Consider the following 18,274-nt stretch of genomic DNA (forward strand, 5'->3'; position numbering starts at 1 on the left):
GCTTCGCGGGCGGGCTCGGAACCCGGTCAGCAGCATCGATTTTCGCGGGCCGAAGATGGTCTTCTCTCAGCGAACGACAGCAAGTTTTCCGGAAAAGTCGCGCGCTGTGGCTCCCGAGCGAAACAGGAAGAAGCATAGGTACCACATTCGTGTGTTTTCATGTAAAAGCACGCGTTCGTTTCGCATAATCCTCTTTCGCAAAGAAAGAGGACCTCCTGCTGTGTACATACCCCCCACGAGAGGAACTCCAGGGACGTTTCGGCCTTTGCGCTTTGTCCCAGTGAAAAGGGGGCTCTTCGGTGTGTTTCTCCTTCTGGCTTCAGGCTTGTTTAGGCTCGGTAGGGAGTCAGGCTGCGGCTCTCGTATCTTGGTCCGCCGCCCCCTTTTGCATGTGCTGCTCGTCGTTTTCAGAGCGGTAGAGTGCGGCCGTCGACAGCTTCCAGTTCGTTCGTTGCGGCGGCCCCGTTTTTCTCCCCTCCTGAACGCGGCCGTTTAGAGTTTCCTCTGCTCCCTGGGTGCGGTGATACGACACGACGTTTGTCGTGTCGCATCGTCGGTTTTCTCGTCTAAAGTCTGCCGTTGCCTGTCTGCTTTGCCGCGCTAGCGCTTGCGCAGTCGATGCACTTGTCTGCCCAGGTCATATATGTCAGTATAGTTCCTTCCCTGGACTCGTCCATTTCCGACCCTCGCACCAGCTCGGGGGCTCCAGTCTCTTACTTCTTTCTCGCCCTGCCGTGTTCCCCTCTGCCGTGTTTCGGTCTTTGCGCCGCGGGCCACAGTCCCTTTGCCCACTGCAGCTTCTTCGCCGGCGTCTCCCCCATCGTTTTCTCGACTCGCAGAAAATTAACTCTTTTTCTTCCACTTCGGTGCGACGGTTGCGCACGCTCATCACTCTCCCTCTCTCTCCGCTTCTCCCCCCTCTTAGCCAGAGTAAGGAGACGCCGCCGACTGGGACGAAAGAGGAAAGCCTGGAGCGTTGGCCGCCAGCAGCGTGCTGCACATAGGCGTCAGCACGCAGCAGGGGGAGGGAAAAGAAGGCACAACATGAGAAGAACAGCACCTGAGTTGGAAAGACGGAAAGTACTGAGACAGAGCTTGCATAATGAGCGGGCGGCGGTGCGCTGGGTAGTGGCACTGAGGACGGCGCATGCATTGATGCATTGAAGCAGGCAAGTCCTTTTTCTTCTTGCATACCTGATGGACACGCTGTTTTCGAGCTGCGCAAATGCGTGAAAACACTCACGTCTCAATTTTGTTCTGCAGATGATAGGAGGACCCGGGTTCTATCGGGGCACCAGCCGCGAACAGACGCCGTTCTTCAAAGACAAAGACGTCAAAATCATCGAGTCGAGGAAAGTAAGCTGACTGATGCATTGCGCATTTATTTATTCACGTCTCCGTATTCACAGGCCATTCTCTCGCCCTCTTCTTTCGAGGCCTCTTGCTGCGCATTTTCCTGAAGGAAGCCGTCAGCGGCACAGAGAAATATGTATTTATATACACATAATATATTTATATATATATATATATGTCTGGGTATAGTTTTCACTAGTACATCGATGCGTCTACTGGCGCTTGCGACATCCAAGCCACGGCTCGCGTAGGCTGTTTGGCGTGTCGGCGGCGAGCCTGAGAGCGGCGCCCTCTCTGGCGCTGGATGTAACGCAGTTCGATGTGAGGTCAGCGGAGAGCGTGCGGCGCGCGCAGCGAAGCGCCGACGCGACTCAGGCGTCGCGCCTCCGCACTCTGGAGAGGCGCCGCCGAGGCCGTGCGCATGCATGCGCGTGCGCGTTTCGCGGGAAAAGACTGGATTTTCTTTTTCTCTTCGTGCTGCAGTGGCCGGCTGTCTTCGAGGAACGCGTTGACATGTCCAAGGTTAACGCGGACGTCATGAAGGCGTGGGTCACGAGCAAACTCACGTCGATCCTCGGTGAGGCTCTTCCCGGCGCAAAGGGAGAGATTCAAAGCCGCTCTGCGTCTTTCGGCGCCCTGCTGCTCGCGCGGGAGACCTCATTATTCGCTCCTGTGGGCTCTGTGCGGGGGAGAAACGATCTGTGAACGAGCTGTTTAGGGTTCACGTATTCGTCCCACGCTTCGTGAACGTCGGCGTGCGCAAGCGAAGCTGACGGCTCACACTTCCCTGCGCGAGGTCACGCAGCGCATGTAGCTAACTCGATCTATGCATAGATATCTATACGGATTTGCAGAGATATGCGTACGTATGGATATTCGTGTACGTATGCGCAGTACCGCAGTTAAGTTTCGCGTCGTGGTCGATTTTTTTCGCGTTTGTTTCTGTTTTTTCGTTTCGTTGTCGCGCAGGCTTCGAAGATGATATCGTGAGCTCCTACTGCATGACGCAGCTGTACCCTGACGAAGCGATGTCGCCCGACGTCGATGCGCGTAGGTGCCGCTGGCGCGCAAACTCTCAATAGGCAATTCTTCGACGCGAGACACACGAAAGGACAGGCAGGCCGGCAGCGCGAGGAACTTGGCATGCGCTTCGTGCATGCGCCGTTCCTGTCCTCTGCTCTAGCCATTCACAGCCGCTCCTCTGGGGTCATGCTTTTCTTTCTCAAAGATAATGCGGAGGAGGAGCCTTCGTCTGCTTTCTGCGTGGTCCGCGTCTGCGGCAAGCGTGCGAATATATATGTATTGATTGATATAGATATGGATAGATAAATTGATAGATAGATATAGATATGGATAAGGAAATAGACAGACTAGATACATAGGTAGATATAGTAGATATCTGTGGTGCGACTATCTGCGCCGATCTCTCTCTGCCTTTCGGGGGCTGCTTCTTCGTGTCCGTCGCGCCTTGCTCCACTGGAAATGGCTGTGCGCGTGCATATCTGTTCCACGCTGCACGGTTCCTTTTTTTATCGACGGTTCAGGCCAGAACTACCTCTGCCCGAAGAAGCTCGTGATTTCCATGACAGGCTTCATCGGCAAGGGAGCCACACAGTTTGTCAAAGAACTGTGGGAGCTCCTCCTCGCCGCGCAGGTACGATTTGAACCCTCGCTTGTAGAAGTAATGATCCGTATGCATCCCCGCAGACCGGTTTGCGCATGCATCCGCGAAGAGACGGAGGAAAATCCCCATGCTGTTGCATGCATATATATATGTATGCATGAGTGTATGTGTATACTTATGTATGCATCTGTGTGTGTATATAAGTATATGTATGTATGTATCATTGTATGTGTTCATCGATACACGCAGTGCGTACATCCACTTCGGTTGTGCGGCCGAGCGTGGGGCGTTTTTCGTTATTTGCTTCCTTCCTGTTCGGCGTTCTCGCAGAAAGAGAAAAATGGTATCCCTCCGGCGTTCTTGGAGAACAAGAAGCTCGAGATGCAACGAAAGCGAGAAGAGGTACGCGGATAAATGATGAACTTGTCTGTTTAGCGTGGGCCGTGACAGTCTCTCTAGGTGGCCTCGCGAGCTGATTGCAGGCGGGGACTTGTTCTGGCTCGCTATTTCCCGTTGAGCTTCAGTTTTCTCCCCTAGATCTCACACGCTTTGGATCTGCTAAATGTGCGTCGTATTGAGTCCGTTTCGGTTCGTTCAGCAGATGCCTCGTCTTCCAGCTGCCCTCTAGGCGCCCGCATGGTTTAGGGTTTACGCGGTTCCGCTGTCTGTGGTTTGATGTGCGCCTTCTCTGCCCCACGGGCGTGCGTTCAGGCTGCGAAGATCAACGAGGAGCTGATTCGGCGCCACGAGCAGATGATGAAGGACGAGTTCAACAGGCAGGTGAAGGACATCGCGACCGGCCACGCGCAGTCCATGCCTCCCACAGTCCTCGCGGCGGGTGAGTACCCAGCAGTCTCTTCTCCGCTCTCGCGTTTCGCGGCCCGCAATACTGTCTCCGGTCGTGGAGGCCTGCGTGTCTCGTCCGCGCACAGATTTTCTTTTGAACTCTGGTGTCGGTTTGCGTTCACATCCCGCGCGCAGTTGCTCGAGACGTATAGACAAAGCGGACGCGAATCTCCGTCTGCGGGTTCGCATTCCAGACTGCGGGCTCTCGACAAGGCTCGTGTCTCGGATGCATGCGAGCGATTGTCTTCAAAAAGCGGCGCGCCGGCAGAGCTCCGTGTATGTGTCTGCGTGCAGCTGCGGCCGGGCCGCTGGATCCTCTCGGCTTGACGGCTGCGACGAGTGGAACGATGCGAGGCTGGGATGGCGCGGGCACCTCCGAGCCAGTCATCACAGTGCCGCAGGTCGACCTGCGCCCGCCAGAAGAGAACGAAGGAGAGCAAATTCGCAGGCGCGCGCGTGAGTCGACGCGCTGCCGCATCAGTGATCGGGGGGTCTCCCAGGGGGGAAAGGGGGGACTGGGCGCGCAGGTCTGCCTCTGAAGCGTATGGGTCGCACATCATCGGCGGGGCCTTCGTTTGCCTCTGTCCATCTGCAGCGTCCTCGTCCAGGAGCGGAAGTGAGGATTCCGACTACGGGCGCCGGCGTCGCCGCAGAGACCGCCGCTTCAAGGAACGGCAAAGGCGAGATCACAGCTCCAGCAGAAGCCACAGCCGCTCTCCGCCCAGCCCGCCGAGCCGCGAGCGCAGCAGAAGCAGAGGTGAGTTGCGTGTTACCTTCGACTACGCGCTGCGTGCTGTTCCTCGGAGCGGAGACACCCGCGGGCGGCGACCGGAGGAAGATGACGAGAGGTGGCGTCTCTGCGTCGTCGCGAGAGAATGTTCAGGGGCATATGAACGCGGTGCCCACAGGTGGAAGGGCGGCGGTGGGAGTTCTGTGCGTAGAATGGCGGTGAGGTTGCAGACGGCGAAAGCTGCGGAAGAGCTCTACCTTTCTGGAGTGGATACGCGCCGTCAAACGCGCCGCACGCTTGCGAGACGAAGCGTCGTCAGCCTCGTTGGAATCTTAGGTTATTTGTTGTATTGCTGCGTGGCTAGGGATGGCGTGGACACGGTACATGCAACCTCTGTATGCGAGCGGCCTGCAGTGTGTTCGACATGGTTTTCAGGTCGCGATCGTGGTCGTGAAAGGAGGAGGCGAAGATCCCGGTCCAGGGACCGACGATAGATATGATCAAGAGGATGCGGGCGGCTGCAGTCTACCTTCTGCGGCTCCCACACTTCAATATCTACTCTCAGAGGGTAGAAAAACTACGTTCTTGTGGGCGGTTGTTAAACTGGCGACCCCGTCGCGGGGAGGTGCACGCAGCAGCCTGCGGTGCAAAATGAAGATGTCTTCAAGTCGTGGAGCGTAGGAACGCTGGCGGAGAGAAGTAGTGCTTCTGCTGGAACAGCTCTTGACCAATATGAGTTGGATCTTCTGCTGTGCGCACGTCTCGAAGTTCACGATCCGAATTGATTCGGCTTGCAGTCAGTTGACTTGGGCAGTTGGCGTCTGAAAAGCTATCAGCGGACCTTGGTTCTTGCGAGGGGGAAAGACTGGAGACTGCACAACCAAGTTTACTGCTGAACAGGAAAGTTAGTAAAAGTGATTGTGGGTCATGAGTGGAGAATACGAATGCCGCGCAGTTTTCTCTGTAGGCGGACGCCCGACAGCCGTAGCCAGCTGCTCTTCTCGCAGTTATGTAGAACGCCGCAATACGCAGGAGCGGCAAACTTCTCTCACGGTGTCTGTTCTTAGTGGATGTATCCCTAGGCATTGCAAGCGCTAAAGAGTCTGTAGCGGTACCTTTTGCCTCGTCCGTGGGATAGTCGAAATCTCCGTGTGTGAAGCTCTGATCTATAAAGTGAAGCGTAGGTGTTTCGAAGAGAGATTCCAGGCAGCGAAGTTATAGAAAAACTGGTAGCAGTCCTTGTTGGATGTATTCGCTGCCTCCTGAATGGTCACTCGGTATTATTCCGCGCACGTTAACCGATGGGCTGCTTTGCTCTGTATCAGACACCTAGAGCGAATAATTTAGTGGCATCAGGATGCAACACAGGAGAATGTAGGTCCACTAAGCGAATCTGTGGGCCGGATTGGGCAACCGGGTCTACAACTAGGGGGTAGGCTCGCCTGGAGTCATCACGAGGAGGCTCTGCTGGCAATGAGGCTGTGAGCACGCACAGGAATACGTCCTGGCCGAACCGCACATGCGAGCACAGTCCGCTTCAGGGGGCCATCAGAGGAACTCACGGACACATTGTGGCGGGCCTTTTCTCATTTGAGTGTGAAAGAGAATGCATCGCCCTTCCTGATGGAAGGACTTGCACCGACGACTGTCTGCCAGTTACGCAACAGGTAGTTCCGGAGCGATGTGTATTGCTCACTGATACGCATTCGCTTTCAGTGTGATTCAAAACGACTTGTTACTAAACACATTTACACTGTGTAATGCAGCAGTGCACGACCGGCCAAGTCACGGAGGGTAGTGCGCATTTCACCGCGCTACCTACAGGTACAGTGTATCGAACCTTAGGTTGTGGTTGTCACATACATATAAGGATGCAGGCTTAGTAGCAGGAATCGGGGTCCGGAAAATGGCAGGGCATGTATTTGCACTACATCAAGTGACCCTTCGGTGGTGTGCCGCTTCGCGATCGCCATGTTCTGAGGTGTCCCTGTCACAAACAAGTGACGAACCTTGCCATCAGGTAAGACAGGAACATGTGACTGCTAATTGATGTGGTGTCAATACACCTCGCCACCCAGCATCCGGTGTTTGCGCAGGGTTTCCGGCGGACTCTCGATCGGTGCGTGAATTGTGCCCGTGTCTATCTCTCATTGTTAAAAGGACACCTGGAACGCATAATGAAGTTAGTGTGTGTATTAGCAGTGGGAGTGTTGCCTGCATTAAGGACAGCGGCGCAGCAGACGGCGGTAGGTTGATAGCCCACGCCTCCACTCCACTCCATTAGCATGTTTTCATAGAATGGAGCCATCGAATACAAATTCCCGGAACGCCGGGGTCGTTTGCGCCCTGTGACGCCTCGCGCTCTCCAGGGGACCGAGTCAGCGGGAACCCAGCAGAAGACGACAAACCACCGGCTTTCAGCTGCTGCGCTCTATCACAGGCTCCGCGTCCCGGTTTCGCGCAGTGGAGGCCACGCTCTGCCATCCTATTTTCCGTATCAAGAATACGCTCGCGCGAAGCAGGAAGAAGCAGCGAAAGGTAAGGTCGTGAAAGCTCCACAGCTCGTTCAGGGTACATAACGCCATCGCCTGCTCAATAAGACGCGAAACCAGAGCAAACGCTGCCTCCGCCTTGCCGTCCGGCTGGTGAGAGCACTTCGCATTCGAGCAGCGGTGGACGGTTGACTCTAGTATCAAACAGAACACGGCCAACCAGTGGCAGGCTTGAATCAACGCAGCATCGAAAGCAGCCAAATCGTATATTCTGATATGGGGCCTTACGGGTGAGCTGGGTCACCGTTAGTCTTGTTTGTGAAACGATGGGGACATGGCGCTGCACAGATACGTTCCTGTCGGGGAACCGGCTGACATGAAGGCTGTCAGTCTCATACCTCCCCCTTCAGCCGTCCCAGTGAAAGAGTCTCCAAAAATGCCAAACGTCCGTGCCCTTCGCGAGGTGATGGGAGGATTCCTAGAAAAAAGAGCTGTGCCAGTATCTCTGCATCACTGATATGAGGGCTCACGGCGGTGAATGACTTCCCCGCGCACTCGCTCGTGGAAAGCATAGACATGAATCCAGACAAGACGGGGTCAGATTCTACCCCAGTTTAGGGACTATCACGCCATGATCCTTGCTAATGTGGCCAGGGTGGTAGCTCTTCCAATAGCGAAAACTTCTAAAAATCTGGCGCGGGGACCTCGTTAGACGTCACGCTGAGTCAGGCTGGCCGCAACTGTTCAACAAACTGCGCCGCGGCATGTACGCTTCATGACAGCTCACGCGCCGACCATATTGAACGCATACACCAGGTAGACCATCACCGGCGTGAAAACGTACTTTAGATTTTCTTAGAGTCTTCGTGCACGTCTGCCTCCGTGTGCAAACGCGCATTTGCTTGTCACATTCGCGTGTTTTCTCAGAAGCAAGGGAGTCGCGTGGTTACCGCGGCGCTACAGCATCATGTGCTGCTTCCACATACATACTTCGCGTAATTATACCATGTACAGTGTCCAATGTGCCAACTAATTCTATTCGAACTCATTTCATTCTTGCAGCTCGACCACGCGGACAGTTCAGTGCACACTGGTCACTGTTCGGGAACGGGTGCATGCAAGACATCGCCCAGAACTACGAGATGTGCATGCTTTCTCCCAAATTTTTCCCGTGAGCATGCGCCTATTGCGCAGTTTGACGTGAAAGCGAGCTACATCGAAATAATATATTATGGAGACTCTTAAACCACGTATACCCGAGATGTCTGCAGCATCCTTTACCAGGCGGCACATATTATCGAATGACTTGGCGTCTTAGTGGGCGATTTCGGGCAGTGGCCCCAAGTCCGGCGACCGGCACTCGCCTGTCTAATGTCTCTCTGCAACCCGGCTGACTGCATCCATCTTCGTTTTGCGATGGCAGCCCTTGTGTTCATTTCGGTAATGTTTCAAGTTCCCGATCTTCTGCGTCGTCCGCTCGTCTATAGCGTCGCCGGCGTCCGGTTACTGGAGTTCTTGAGTGCGTCGCTCCTTGGCGCATTTACCATGCCTCAAGCTCTATCACCAGTTCGGTCTCCATGCGCGTTGTTTTCCGATAAGAACTAATCCTTTGGATGCGTTCGTTCACCAGATCCGATGAGCCTCTGCGCCTGCCCCGCGTCGGGGCGCCCGTACCCCTCCACACTGCTAAAGCAGTTTGCCGATCCTCGCGGCCGCGCCATCTCCTGTTTCGCCATCGCGGAAGCCCACGGTCTCGTCGCGGTGTCGACAGAAACCTATGACCCGCAGACTCAGGTTTTGCTAGACAGGGCGTACGGCCGAGTGCCGCGAAGTAATGCACCCGACAACACTCCGCGGGGTGAGAGTTCTGATGCCCTTCGGTCAGGCACCAGCGACAAGCGACGAGGAGTCTGCAAGGGCACAGACGCGTCTCAGCAGCAGCCCGAAGTGCGCTACAGGCAGGGTTCTGGCCGGTGTTGTGCTTCGCAGAGTTCCTACCGCGACCAGGGGAGGGCCCCAGATGCGCAGGCGGAGTGCGTCGGCTCTGCTTCTCGACTTGCCGCCTCGTCAGTCGATGGCAGAGGTGAAAGCGGGGACCCGGCGGCTTTTCGCTCCGGAGCCGGCATGTCTGCATGGACTGAAAAGAGCATGGAGGAAATAAAAGATACTCAGCATCGTCAGAGGCAGTGTTTTGACAACCCTGATGTCTGCGGCAGGTGCGTCATTTTCCTCGACAGCCGGTCGCTCCTGCCCCTGCGAGAAGTCGTTGTGGGCGACTTGCCTGATCGGTGTCACAGCAACTTGATCTGTTGCTGCTGCTGCGGCCGCTGCACCGACGGCCTCTGTCGGATGTGTCGCTCTGCACGCAGGCATCAGTTTGGCGGGATGATGACAGAGCGCCGCGCTGGCTCACCTCAGGTCTGTGCAGGGCGAACTCCAGGAACTGGCGAGGGCCGGCCCTCCCCTTCTTTTCACTTCAGTCGGCAACTCGAAGGTTCGCTTGATGAATCCGAGGCTTCACCTGAGTCCCGTCGGTCTCGTAGGCAGCCCCGGTCAAGGGCGGCGTCGCTCGCGTGCAATGGAGTCCCCTCTTCCTGTGCGTCTTCGCCTTTGCGTCAAAAGGACAGAGGGGAACGTTTTTCTGCGCCCTCAGGCCGCGGAAACGCAGATGCCGATCACGGCTCGGCGGCGGCTTTTCAAGAGCGACGGCCACAGTTTTTCCGCTGTGAATCTCTGGCGTTCGCTTGCCAAGACCGACTCCTCTGCGTCGTGTCCCCTTTCGCGGGCGTCAAGATTATCCAGCTTGCTGCCCTCCCGTTTTTCCGCGCCAGCGACTCGTCTTTACTTTCCTCGGGCGGATGCGCTGACAGCCGCTCTGCTCTCTGCCTTGCTTCCTCGAGTCCTCTGCGCCGCCCGCCGCGGGTCTCGGCCGGAGCCGCCCCGCCGGGGGCCCCCTGGGCGACGGTCCCCACCGCAATTGCTTTTGACATCGAGGGCCGATATCCGCGGCTGCTCACGCACCTCGAGTTTGTCGCAAGTTTCGCGGAGAGTTCTGCCGCGCGTCTTGAGGACTTCCGCGTGCTGGATGCCGGCCGCCTCGACAGGCAAGAGCAGCAGGAGGCCCTGCTCAGTCGCATGTGGCTCGCTGACGCGTGGACCGGGCCTTCCTGTGGCTCGGCGGACGCGTGGGACGACGCGGCGGCGTCGTCGTCCGGCAAGGCGCTTCCGGGCGTCCCGCCGAAGCCGAAGTGGCCCTCTCGCGCGACTTCGCCGCGGTTTGCAGGCCCGTGCACCTTCTTGGATTGCCTTGTGCACTTTCAGGGCCACCCCCCAGTCCGCATGGTCCTAGATGTCACCCACGGGAACCGCGTGCTTCGGTGCATGAGTTTGCTCTCCAGCGAGCTGCTGTCTCTCTGTTGTGCGCCGTGGCGACCTCAGCCGCCGGCCGATGCGCCGCCGAATGCCGCACCTCCGTCGATGCCGGCCGCAGTCCCAGCTGCGCGGCCAGAAAAAACCATGCGTGCAGCCTGCCCTCGAAGTCGTTCATCCTCGCTGTCCTCCTTCTCCGGGCCTCCGTCGTCTCCGGCGCTGTCTGGGTCTGCGTCGCGGCCGTCGTCCTCGCTCGCTAGTAGGTCGCGGGCGTCGTCGCCGTCGCCCGCCTTTTCACCCTACACGGGTGCGCGGCTGCTGAGGGACGCGCCGTCGGCCCCCCAGTCGCCTGCTGCGGGCTCAGCGGCGGAGACTGGGCACGATCCCTCCCTGGCGCCGCAACTAGACGCGGGTCCGACGTGCCCCGAGGATGCGGGCGCGAGCCGCGCCGCAGATCGCGCAGGGGCGCTTCGAGGGCATGGCACTCTCGCGTCGCCGCCGGCTCCACCGGCGCGGCCCGCCCCTGGGGCGGCCTCCGCGGGCGCCGGCGCGCCTCTGAATGAGCGCGACTTCGCCGAGGGGACGTGGAAGGTCAAGGACGGCGTCGGATTCCCGTTTGCGGTCTTCAAAAAGAAAGAAGACTTCCGGTTGCGGCTGACAGCTGGGATCCATGTGACGCACCCCACCCCAGTGTCGCCTCGCCGCGCTCCCGAGGCCAAGGGCGCCGGCAGGACTCTCCTGTCGTCGCTGGTGCCTGCCACCAGCGGAGGCCGCTCGCCAGAGGAGGCAGTGGAGAAGAACCGCGGGCGCGCGCGAGGAACCGACTACAGCGTCACGAATGTAGTGGTGCCCGACAAGTCGTTCAGCCACTTGGAGGCGGACTTCGCGACCAGCGCCTTCCGCCAGCTGCTGTTGTCGCAGCAGCCCGCGGGTAACGCGAAGCGGAAAGACACGCGTGGCGAGAATCTAGTTCAGTTGCTGCCTCTGCCGGCGCGCCCCGACGGGCTGCCCACACTCGCGGATCTCACGCCAGGGCTGCGGCCATCCCCTGGGTCGGCCGCCGAGGCGCAGATGGAGCAGAAGTCGTCTTATGCGCGCCGAGACGGGAGAGGCGCTGAAAGCTCTGCGGCGGGGCGGAGGCCCCCCAGCAGCCGGGAGGACAGCGAAGAGGATGACGATGAAGACGACGAGGCGGATGAATTTGAGAACGAAGAAGACGGGGCAGGGGACGTCCACCCCGAAGAAGAGTGGCTCGTCGCGCTTGCGCTCCCGCACGCGCTTGTTGCGGTGATCGATCTGCACCACAGAGTGGTCGCCAGGTGAGAAAATGAAGACAAATGGGGGAGAGGTGGTCAACGCGGAGAGACGGGCAGACAGAGAAGGCCGCAGCTGCAGACAGATACATCGAGAGAAATAGTCTCTTGAGCAGGGACATCAGTCTCGCGAGGGGACAGGCTGGCGGGGACAGAGGCTGATGAGGATGCTGTGAAAACGGCGCGAGGCACGAATAAGACGACGCAAGAAAGACAGCCCCCCCTCCTTACTCTTGCCTCGGAGACACCTCTAGCGGGTCGCCCTGCGCGTGCCCACATAGGCCGCTGCCTATGGCGTATTCCTCGTGTTCGCCGGACTGTCTGCTTTCTCTGTGCTTTTTCGTGTTTCCGTGGCCCGTGGACTCGGTTCGCATCCCGTCTTCTTCCTTGTGCACCCGCGCTTTCGTGTGGGCTTCCGCTGCCTCAGGCACAAATTCGGTTTGTCAAAGTCGACGCCCTTCGATCGCCTCGCAGTCCAGCGCGAAGGCCGATTTCTTCTCGCGTGGAAGGAGCGCCAGTGCTCAGTCCTCGAGTTGGTGGACGAGCCGGATTCCTCCGCCTCCTCGCGCGCCGCAGCCTCGCTCGCCTCAGCGCCCTTCTACGCGCCCTCAGGGAGTATGTGGCGGAAGTTCTGGCGGCAGCGGCCACCCGAGCCGGCTCTGTCCTCTGCGGAGTCGCCCCTGGAATCCCTCGACCCTGCGGGCGCCGACCTCTGCGCGGCGAAGCCTGAGCCGCCCGCGGCGAGGGAGGAGGCGCGCGAGCCCTCCGCGGCAGGCATGTCTCCGCTTCAGCCCGCCCCCCCTGTGTGCTCAGCGGCGGCGCTCGCTGCCCCGCAGCCCCCGCTGCGCCTTCGGCTCCACCTGGAGCTCCCCGTGGGCGCGCGCTTCGGCCACAGCGGCAGCAAAGTCGAGCGCTTCGTGGCCTTCGCGTTTTCTGAGGATCCGTACCTTAGCTGGCTCGTCGTCGTGTCCCGCAGAGGCGTGGTAAGCAACCGGGGCCGCTGCCGCAGTGTGCTGTCGCAGAATGCCTGCAGACTCAGGGGGGAGGGGTAGGGGCGGACAGGCTGCTGCACGGACGGCACGCGCCCGGCCTGAGGCTCGGCATCGGCGCGGCGTGAGGGTGTGCGGACAGAGCCCGCGCTGAATCGGTCGCGTACGACTGCGGGTGAAGTTTCCTCCGAGACTCGTGTCGTGTGTCTGGCGTGAGATTCTACAAGGGCACTGCTGTTTTGTGCGGATTCTTGGCGTCCGCTTCGGTCCTCTACACTTCTCTCGTCTTCCCACGGCTGACTCTGCGTGCTTGCTTCAGAACGAACACCTCCTGTATCTGATCGACCTCCGCGCCGAGGAACAACGCGGCGGGGCGCTGGGGCGGGAGATCTTCTTTGACACAGCCATGCTTCCTGTTCCCACGCAGGTGCGTCATTTTCTGTTTTCGTCTCTCCTCTGCTGACCTCCTGCCTTTTCTTCCATGCGACTTCTCCGCGCTTCTCATATATATATATATATATATAATTTACAAGCGTGCCTGCACATGCCCGTTTCCGGAAACCCCGTGTTGGCCGAAAGGGGGGTAGGCGCCGCGCATGCGGCTGCTGATGCGTCCCTCGCTCAAAATGCGCAGAGTTGTGAGGCGTTTGACAAGGACTTGTTCGACTGTCTGAGGCCTGAAAGAGTCCTGAGATTCTCAGTTTCGCTGTCGCGGGTCCTCTGGCACTGTTTCTCGCTCTGTATCTAGCTCGAATATGCGTATCGTTTCTGGCACACCAGGTAGCACTTGTGAAGTATTCGAGGCTCTCTAGCTCAGTACAATATTTTGAGAGTTGGTTTTTCTGTTTCAGAAGCTGTCCGCCAGTTGCCCTCTACAGGCCTCTCAAGAGAGCTCTTCCGGTACAGCTGTAGCTTGGTTTTCTGCAACGCTGGCGTTCTCCATATGCAAATATATGCATATTTGCATATGATATGCGTGCAGGGGTGCCCTGTTTTTATTTTTTGTTCGATACCTCCTGCTGTTTTCCGCGTTGCTCTTTTCCTTTCGTTTGCGGCAGGCCTAGACGCCTCTCACTTGTCCATTTACCCCTATCTGTCTGCCTCTCCGATTTGCTCGATTTTCTCGCTCTTTTCAGATTGGTTGGATGCCCCTGACCTCTTCGGACCTTCTCGTACTGCCTAGTCATCGCCGCTTTCTCGCACTGCTAACCGACGCGAGCGCGCCGCACCAGGAGGAGGCGTTTGTCGCGCCTTATGTTCACTTCACGCGCCTTACCAGCAACCGCGAACACCTCAGCCGCGCGCTGGACTTCGACAGAGACAGCACCGGAGGAAGCTGCTCTGGTGAGGACTCTTCTGACCCCGAGAACGCGTCGGATTCCAGCAACGCCGACGCCAGCGAGGAGGCGAACGCGTTTCTGCGCGAGTTCTCTCCCTTTTCGCTGCCGTCGGGGCGACACGCCCGAGGCGTAGAGCGAGGACTCAATGAAGAAGGGAGGCCGCGGCACCGAGACATCTTTGCCTTCTCGCCGTTCGGCCGGCGCGACGCCGCGAGCCGCCAGAGAGAGGATGGGGCGGGGCGAGAGGCGAGGCCGCCGAACGGCGTTGGGGGGGGGGAAGAGAACCGAACAGACTGCGCGGAAAGAAGAAAGGCGTCCATGAGGCACTACAGGAGAATGCGAGCAGAGCAGCGACAACGGCTGGAAGCCGCCGGCCTTGACCCCTCGCTTCACTCCAACCTGGAAGAAAAGATTTTTTACCAGCCTCTTGAGGCCCTCAGGAAGCTGCAGAAAGCTCCGCCGAGCTGCTGGGCGACGCCCGAAGACATCGAGAAGTGGAGGGGTGAAGAGAGCGGAAAGGCGGCAAGCAGAAACAGAGACGGTGAGACGGCAGGAAGCGACGTGCGCAGGACCGCTAGGAAAGCCAGCGAGTGATGTTTTACGGCTCCAGGATTTAGCGTCTAGAAAAGGCTGCCAGTCCGAACGCGGATATCCTGGCCTCAAACAGCGATGTCGGCTCGCTGGTCCATCCGTCCTATCCCCAGGCCTACACATATACAGATAGAGAGGTATATATATATATATATATATATATATATATATATATATATATATATATATATATATATATATATATATATATATATATATATATATGTATGCATCTGCGTCAGTCTACCTAATTAGACAACTTCATGTTCGCGTGTTCATCATCACTTCATAGTGTTGAAGGAGGCAGAGGAGGGAACGAAGGCATTGGAGCACAGTCTCGGAAGGGACGGCTTCCTCCCTTTCCAGCACGCAATAATTGGCTTTTTTTCTTTTCAGGCTTGTGCGCAGACGCGGAGAGCGGCGGAGCGAGTTTGTCTCTGTCTTTCTCGTCCTTCTGCGCGACCGCTGGCGGCCTCACCAGGCCCTTGTCGAATCGCCAAAAGATCCTCGCGCATCTGTACGCATCCTACAGCCGGGGCCTTGGGCCACCACAGGCCTCGAGTCCGACTTCGCCGCCGATCTCGGCTTCTGCGCCTCTGCCTTCATCTTCGGTCTTCTCAGCCTTTTCCGCCTTCTCGTCTTCGCCTCAGGCTGCCCTCACGCCGCAGTCCCCGGCGGCTGTCGCGGCGGGCCGCGCGGCAGCCGCGACCGTGGCGTATCGCCAGGCGATGCTTCTCTTCAACAACGACCACTGCCAGGCGGTTTACTGGCTAGCTGGGGACTTTGGGCCTTCTGCTGCGGACACGACGACCCCGGCGGAGGCGGTCGGCGAGGCCGTGGCCGCGGCGCACGCTCGCCTTCGCGTCTTGCCTTCGGCGGCGGCCGACCCACAGGTCTCGCGCTGGCAGCCGTCTGCGGCTCTCTCCCGTCGAGGTGCCGCAGTCGAGGCTTTGAACGGAGAGGTCTCCGCGGCAGCGTCTGGATCCGCGTCGTCGTTTGAGGGCATCTTGCCTTTCAGAGCGCCGACGCGGAGTCTGTTGAGCGTCGGCGACGCCATTGGGGCCTGGCATATGACAGATCTCTCCCTGTGCTGCGCGGTTGCAGCCACCACGGACATGCAGAGTGGCCGGGCATGGGGCGCCCAGCGCCCAGGCGGCTCAGGGGCGAGGCGGGGCGCGATAGGGCGGCCAGAGCCCCCGGCGCCGGGCTACGAGCAGAGCCCTGAAGGCCCGCAGCCCAGCAGCTCCTTGGGGCTTGGGAGGGAAGCGCCGCGAGGCGGCAGGACCGGCATACTTGCGCCTACGCGGGGCTTGAACGCCGAGCGCATCATATCGGACGCTGCCGATCAGGAAACCGCGAACGCGCAGCCGCACACCCCTCTGGTGGGGCGTCGCCGAAATGGCTGCTTTCCCGAGACCCAGACGGCGAGGGGGATGGAAGCGGAGACGTTTGCCGTGCGGTATCCCCGTCTGGCGGGCCGGTTGGCCCACGCGCTGCAGCGGCTAGACAGCGCGCACGGGGACAGCCAAAGGGGGCAAGGAGGAGTCGGTAAAACGGCTGCTGGCTCGCGCCAAGGAGACGCGGTCGCGCGGGGCAGCGCCGAGATTGCTTGCGAGCTGCGGCAAAGGCCAGGCGAGCACACGCCGTCAGAGGCATCCGCGTATGTCTATGTGGCGCCGCCGGAAAACGCGGCGAACTGGGCGGCGATCCGGGGAGGAGAGAAGCCGCTTGTGGGGTCTCAGGCCCCACGCGGTGGTGGCCCATGCAACGGCCGGACGGCGTTAGGGGAGTCGCACACGGGTGCGGGGGAACTACAGCCGGGGCTAGGCGGGCGTTCGCGCAGTTACGCAGACAACGAAGCGTCGGCGGGCGTCGTGGACGACCAGCAAGAACTAATTCACATGCTGCGATTGATCCATGACACGGTTTCCAGTGAGTCTGTAGCCCCGCCTCTCAGACTGCGGAGAAGAGAGCTGCCCTCGCACTTGACGCCAGCGGATCTCGGGATTGCATCTTCGGCCGCTGGTCGACGGGAGTCCCGCACGAAGCATGGAAGACCGGTAGCAGACGATGAGGCCAACACTCCGCAGACAGTACCTGAAGAAGCGCTGACTCACGAAGATATTGCCCGGGAGCTTCTGAGGGGGAAGGAGCCCGCGCTGGTTCGTGGTAAAAAGTATCCAAACATTTGGAGGCTTCCGCTTTTTTTACCGGCGGAGTAAGGCATCCTCGGAAGACTCCCTGTATTCGAAGCGCCAACGCACGCTAGCGGTTCATTCTTTCGAGGAACGAACTCCGCCCTCGCGCGAACGGCACACAGACGCTTGGTGAGGGGGTTTAAATGAAGTATTGCGAGGCAGACGGGCTGCCCACGTATGAGATTGCCTTCTAGTGGCGCCGGTTTGTTTCCTGAGAGGGAAGTCGTGCGTGGAATCGAGCTTGCGCCGTTGCGTTTGAATCGACATCACTTCCCTGTCAGCGAACGCTCTGAGAAACAGTACAGCGACCGCGAAGGCTACGATGCTCCGACAGTCGTCGGAAGCTGTGCTTCCTTCCTTATCAAGAAAATGCTCAAGAAAGCTTCGCTTTTTCTCGCATCGCGCCGCCAGTCCAGTGGCGTGCGGAACTAGTGCGAGACGAGTAAGCAGTCCACACTACCAGCCCACAACAAGAAAAAAGCGTGTCCTGTGACGTCGCTTGCCGTCCGCGCACCGAAGACGTTCAGACTGGTTGCTCTAAGTATCAGTCCAGGTGATCAGGTGGTCCACACATTTTAGAAAATATGTTTGAGAGCGTCGACGAATCAAAAATGGGAGTTCCTCCTCTCCGCCATCTCGCGTAAGCAAGCCAGCTGGGTTGAATGGTTGGCGCGAGCTGAAGGTATCGGAACCAGCAGGTGCTCCTTCATGCGTTGGTAGGAAGTTCGCCGAAATCGCTGCTACTCTGAATAGTTTACCGAAGGCAGCATTCCCCGAGCAGGGGTGTATTATCAAGTAGTACCAAGCGCTTTCTTCACAGCATAATGCCCCCGACGTTACGCTGAATGCACTACCAGCAGCATCAGCTCATACTTTCCTTGCTGCTTGTGGGGCATGGTAGGCAAATACTCGAGGTTAGGATGAATATCACCGCAAGAATTTGGGAATGAAACTGGAGGTCTACATCCCGCAGGCACTCTGCTGTGGCGCTGACCCAGTAAGTGGCAGTGCGGATGATTACGCGAAGGTAATTACTTCCCAAGCAATCAATCCCAAAGATATGCAGGCTACTGCCTTCGTACGTTGAGGTAAGCAGGTGGCATCGTGTGCGCATCCCTCAGATACGTGAGGCAAGGTGCCTGTTGAACGTTTTGGTCAATGACAATGGACGTGCAAGTTCGTTTTAATTATGAAAGATAAGCATGTTGTCGTTCCCGTGTCGTGTGACTAGCAAGCGCCACCCGAAAAAGGTGCTTAAGAAAAAGGAAAAACGACCACGGCAAAAATTCCGCCGCCGGGACTTGAACCCGGGTCGCGCGGGTGAGAGCCGCGTATCCTAACCACCTAGACTACAGCGGATGTTTAGAAGGACGGCCATGAACGACACTTCGGACGAGGCACCTGGAAATCTACGATGCCTATCACTTCC

At 58.5% G+C, this 18,274-nt stretch overlaps 3 protein-coding genes and 1 non-coding gene across 4 annotated transcripts; 3 read left to right on the forward strand and 1 right to left on the reverse strand.

Moving 5' to 3' along the window:
• Positions 1-1,263: 1,263 nt before the first annotated feature.
• BESB_072640 (PWI domain-containing protein) lies at positions 1,264-5,047 on the forward strand (the record flags this gene model as incomplete). Its single annotated transcript, XM_029365637.1, has 9 exons — positions 1,264-1,356; positions 1,837-1,930; positions 2,323-2,403; positions 2,898-3,007; positions 3,308-3,379; positions 3,689-3,815; positions 4,118-4,279; positions 4,419-4,580; positions 4,989-5,047. 9 exons carry the CDS (start codon positions 1,264-1,266, stop codon positions 5,045-5,047), a joined length of 960 nt encoding a protein of 319 aa, XP_029218121.1.
• Positions 5,048-6,730: 1,683 nt separating this feature from the next.
• BESB_072650 (uncharacterized protein) lies at positions 6,731-7,562 on the forward strand (the record flags this gene model as incomplete). The annotated part of the gene is made up of 5 exons (XM_029365638.1): positions 6,731-6,799; positions 6,923-7,091; positions 7,154-7,198; positions 7,291-7,309; positions 7,394-7,562. 5 exons carry the CDS (start codon positions 6,731-6,733, stop codon positions 7,560-7,562), a joined length of 471 nt encoding a protein of 156 aa, XP_029218122.1.
• Positions 7,563-8,680: 1,118 nt separating this feature from the next.
• Positions 8,681-17,277, forward strand: BESB_072660 (uncharacterized protein; the record flags this gene model as incomplete). The annotated part of the gene is made up of 6 exons (XM_029365639.1): positions 8,681-11,733; positions 12,155-12,710; positions 13,036-13,143; positions 13,853-14,597; positions 15,044-16,865; positions 17,127-17,277. The coding sequence occupies 6 exons, from the start codon at positions 8,681-8,683 to the stop codon at positions 17,275-17,277; spliced, it is 6,435 nt and encodes a 2,144-aa protein (XP_029218123.1).
• An 854-nt stretch (positions 17,278-18,131) lies between these two features.
• BESB_075670 lies at positions 18,132-18,204 on the reverse strand. The gene has a single exon. It is a non-coding gene; the product is annotated as a tRNA-Glu (tRNA).
• Between the last annotated feature and the right edge of the window lie 70 nt (positions 18,205-18,274).

Source organism: Besnoitia besnoiti (genome assembly GCF_002563875.1).
Source record: "Besnoitia besnoiti strain Bb-Ger1 chromosome Unknown contig00007, whole genome shotgun sequence".
Lineage (NCBI taxonomy): Eukaryota > Apicomplexa > Conoidasida > Eucoccidiorida > Sarcocystidae > Besnoitia > Besnoitia besnoiti.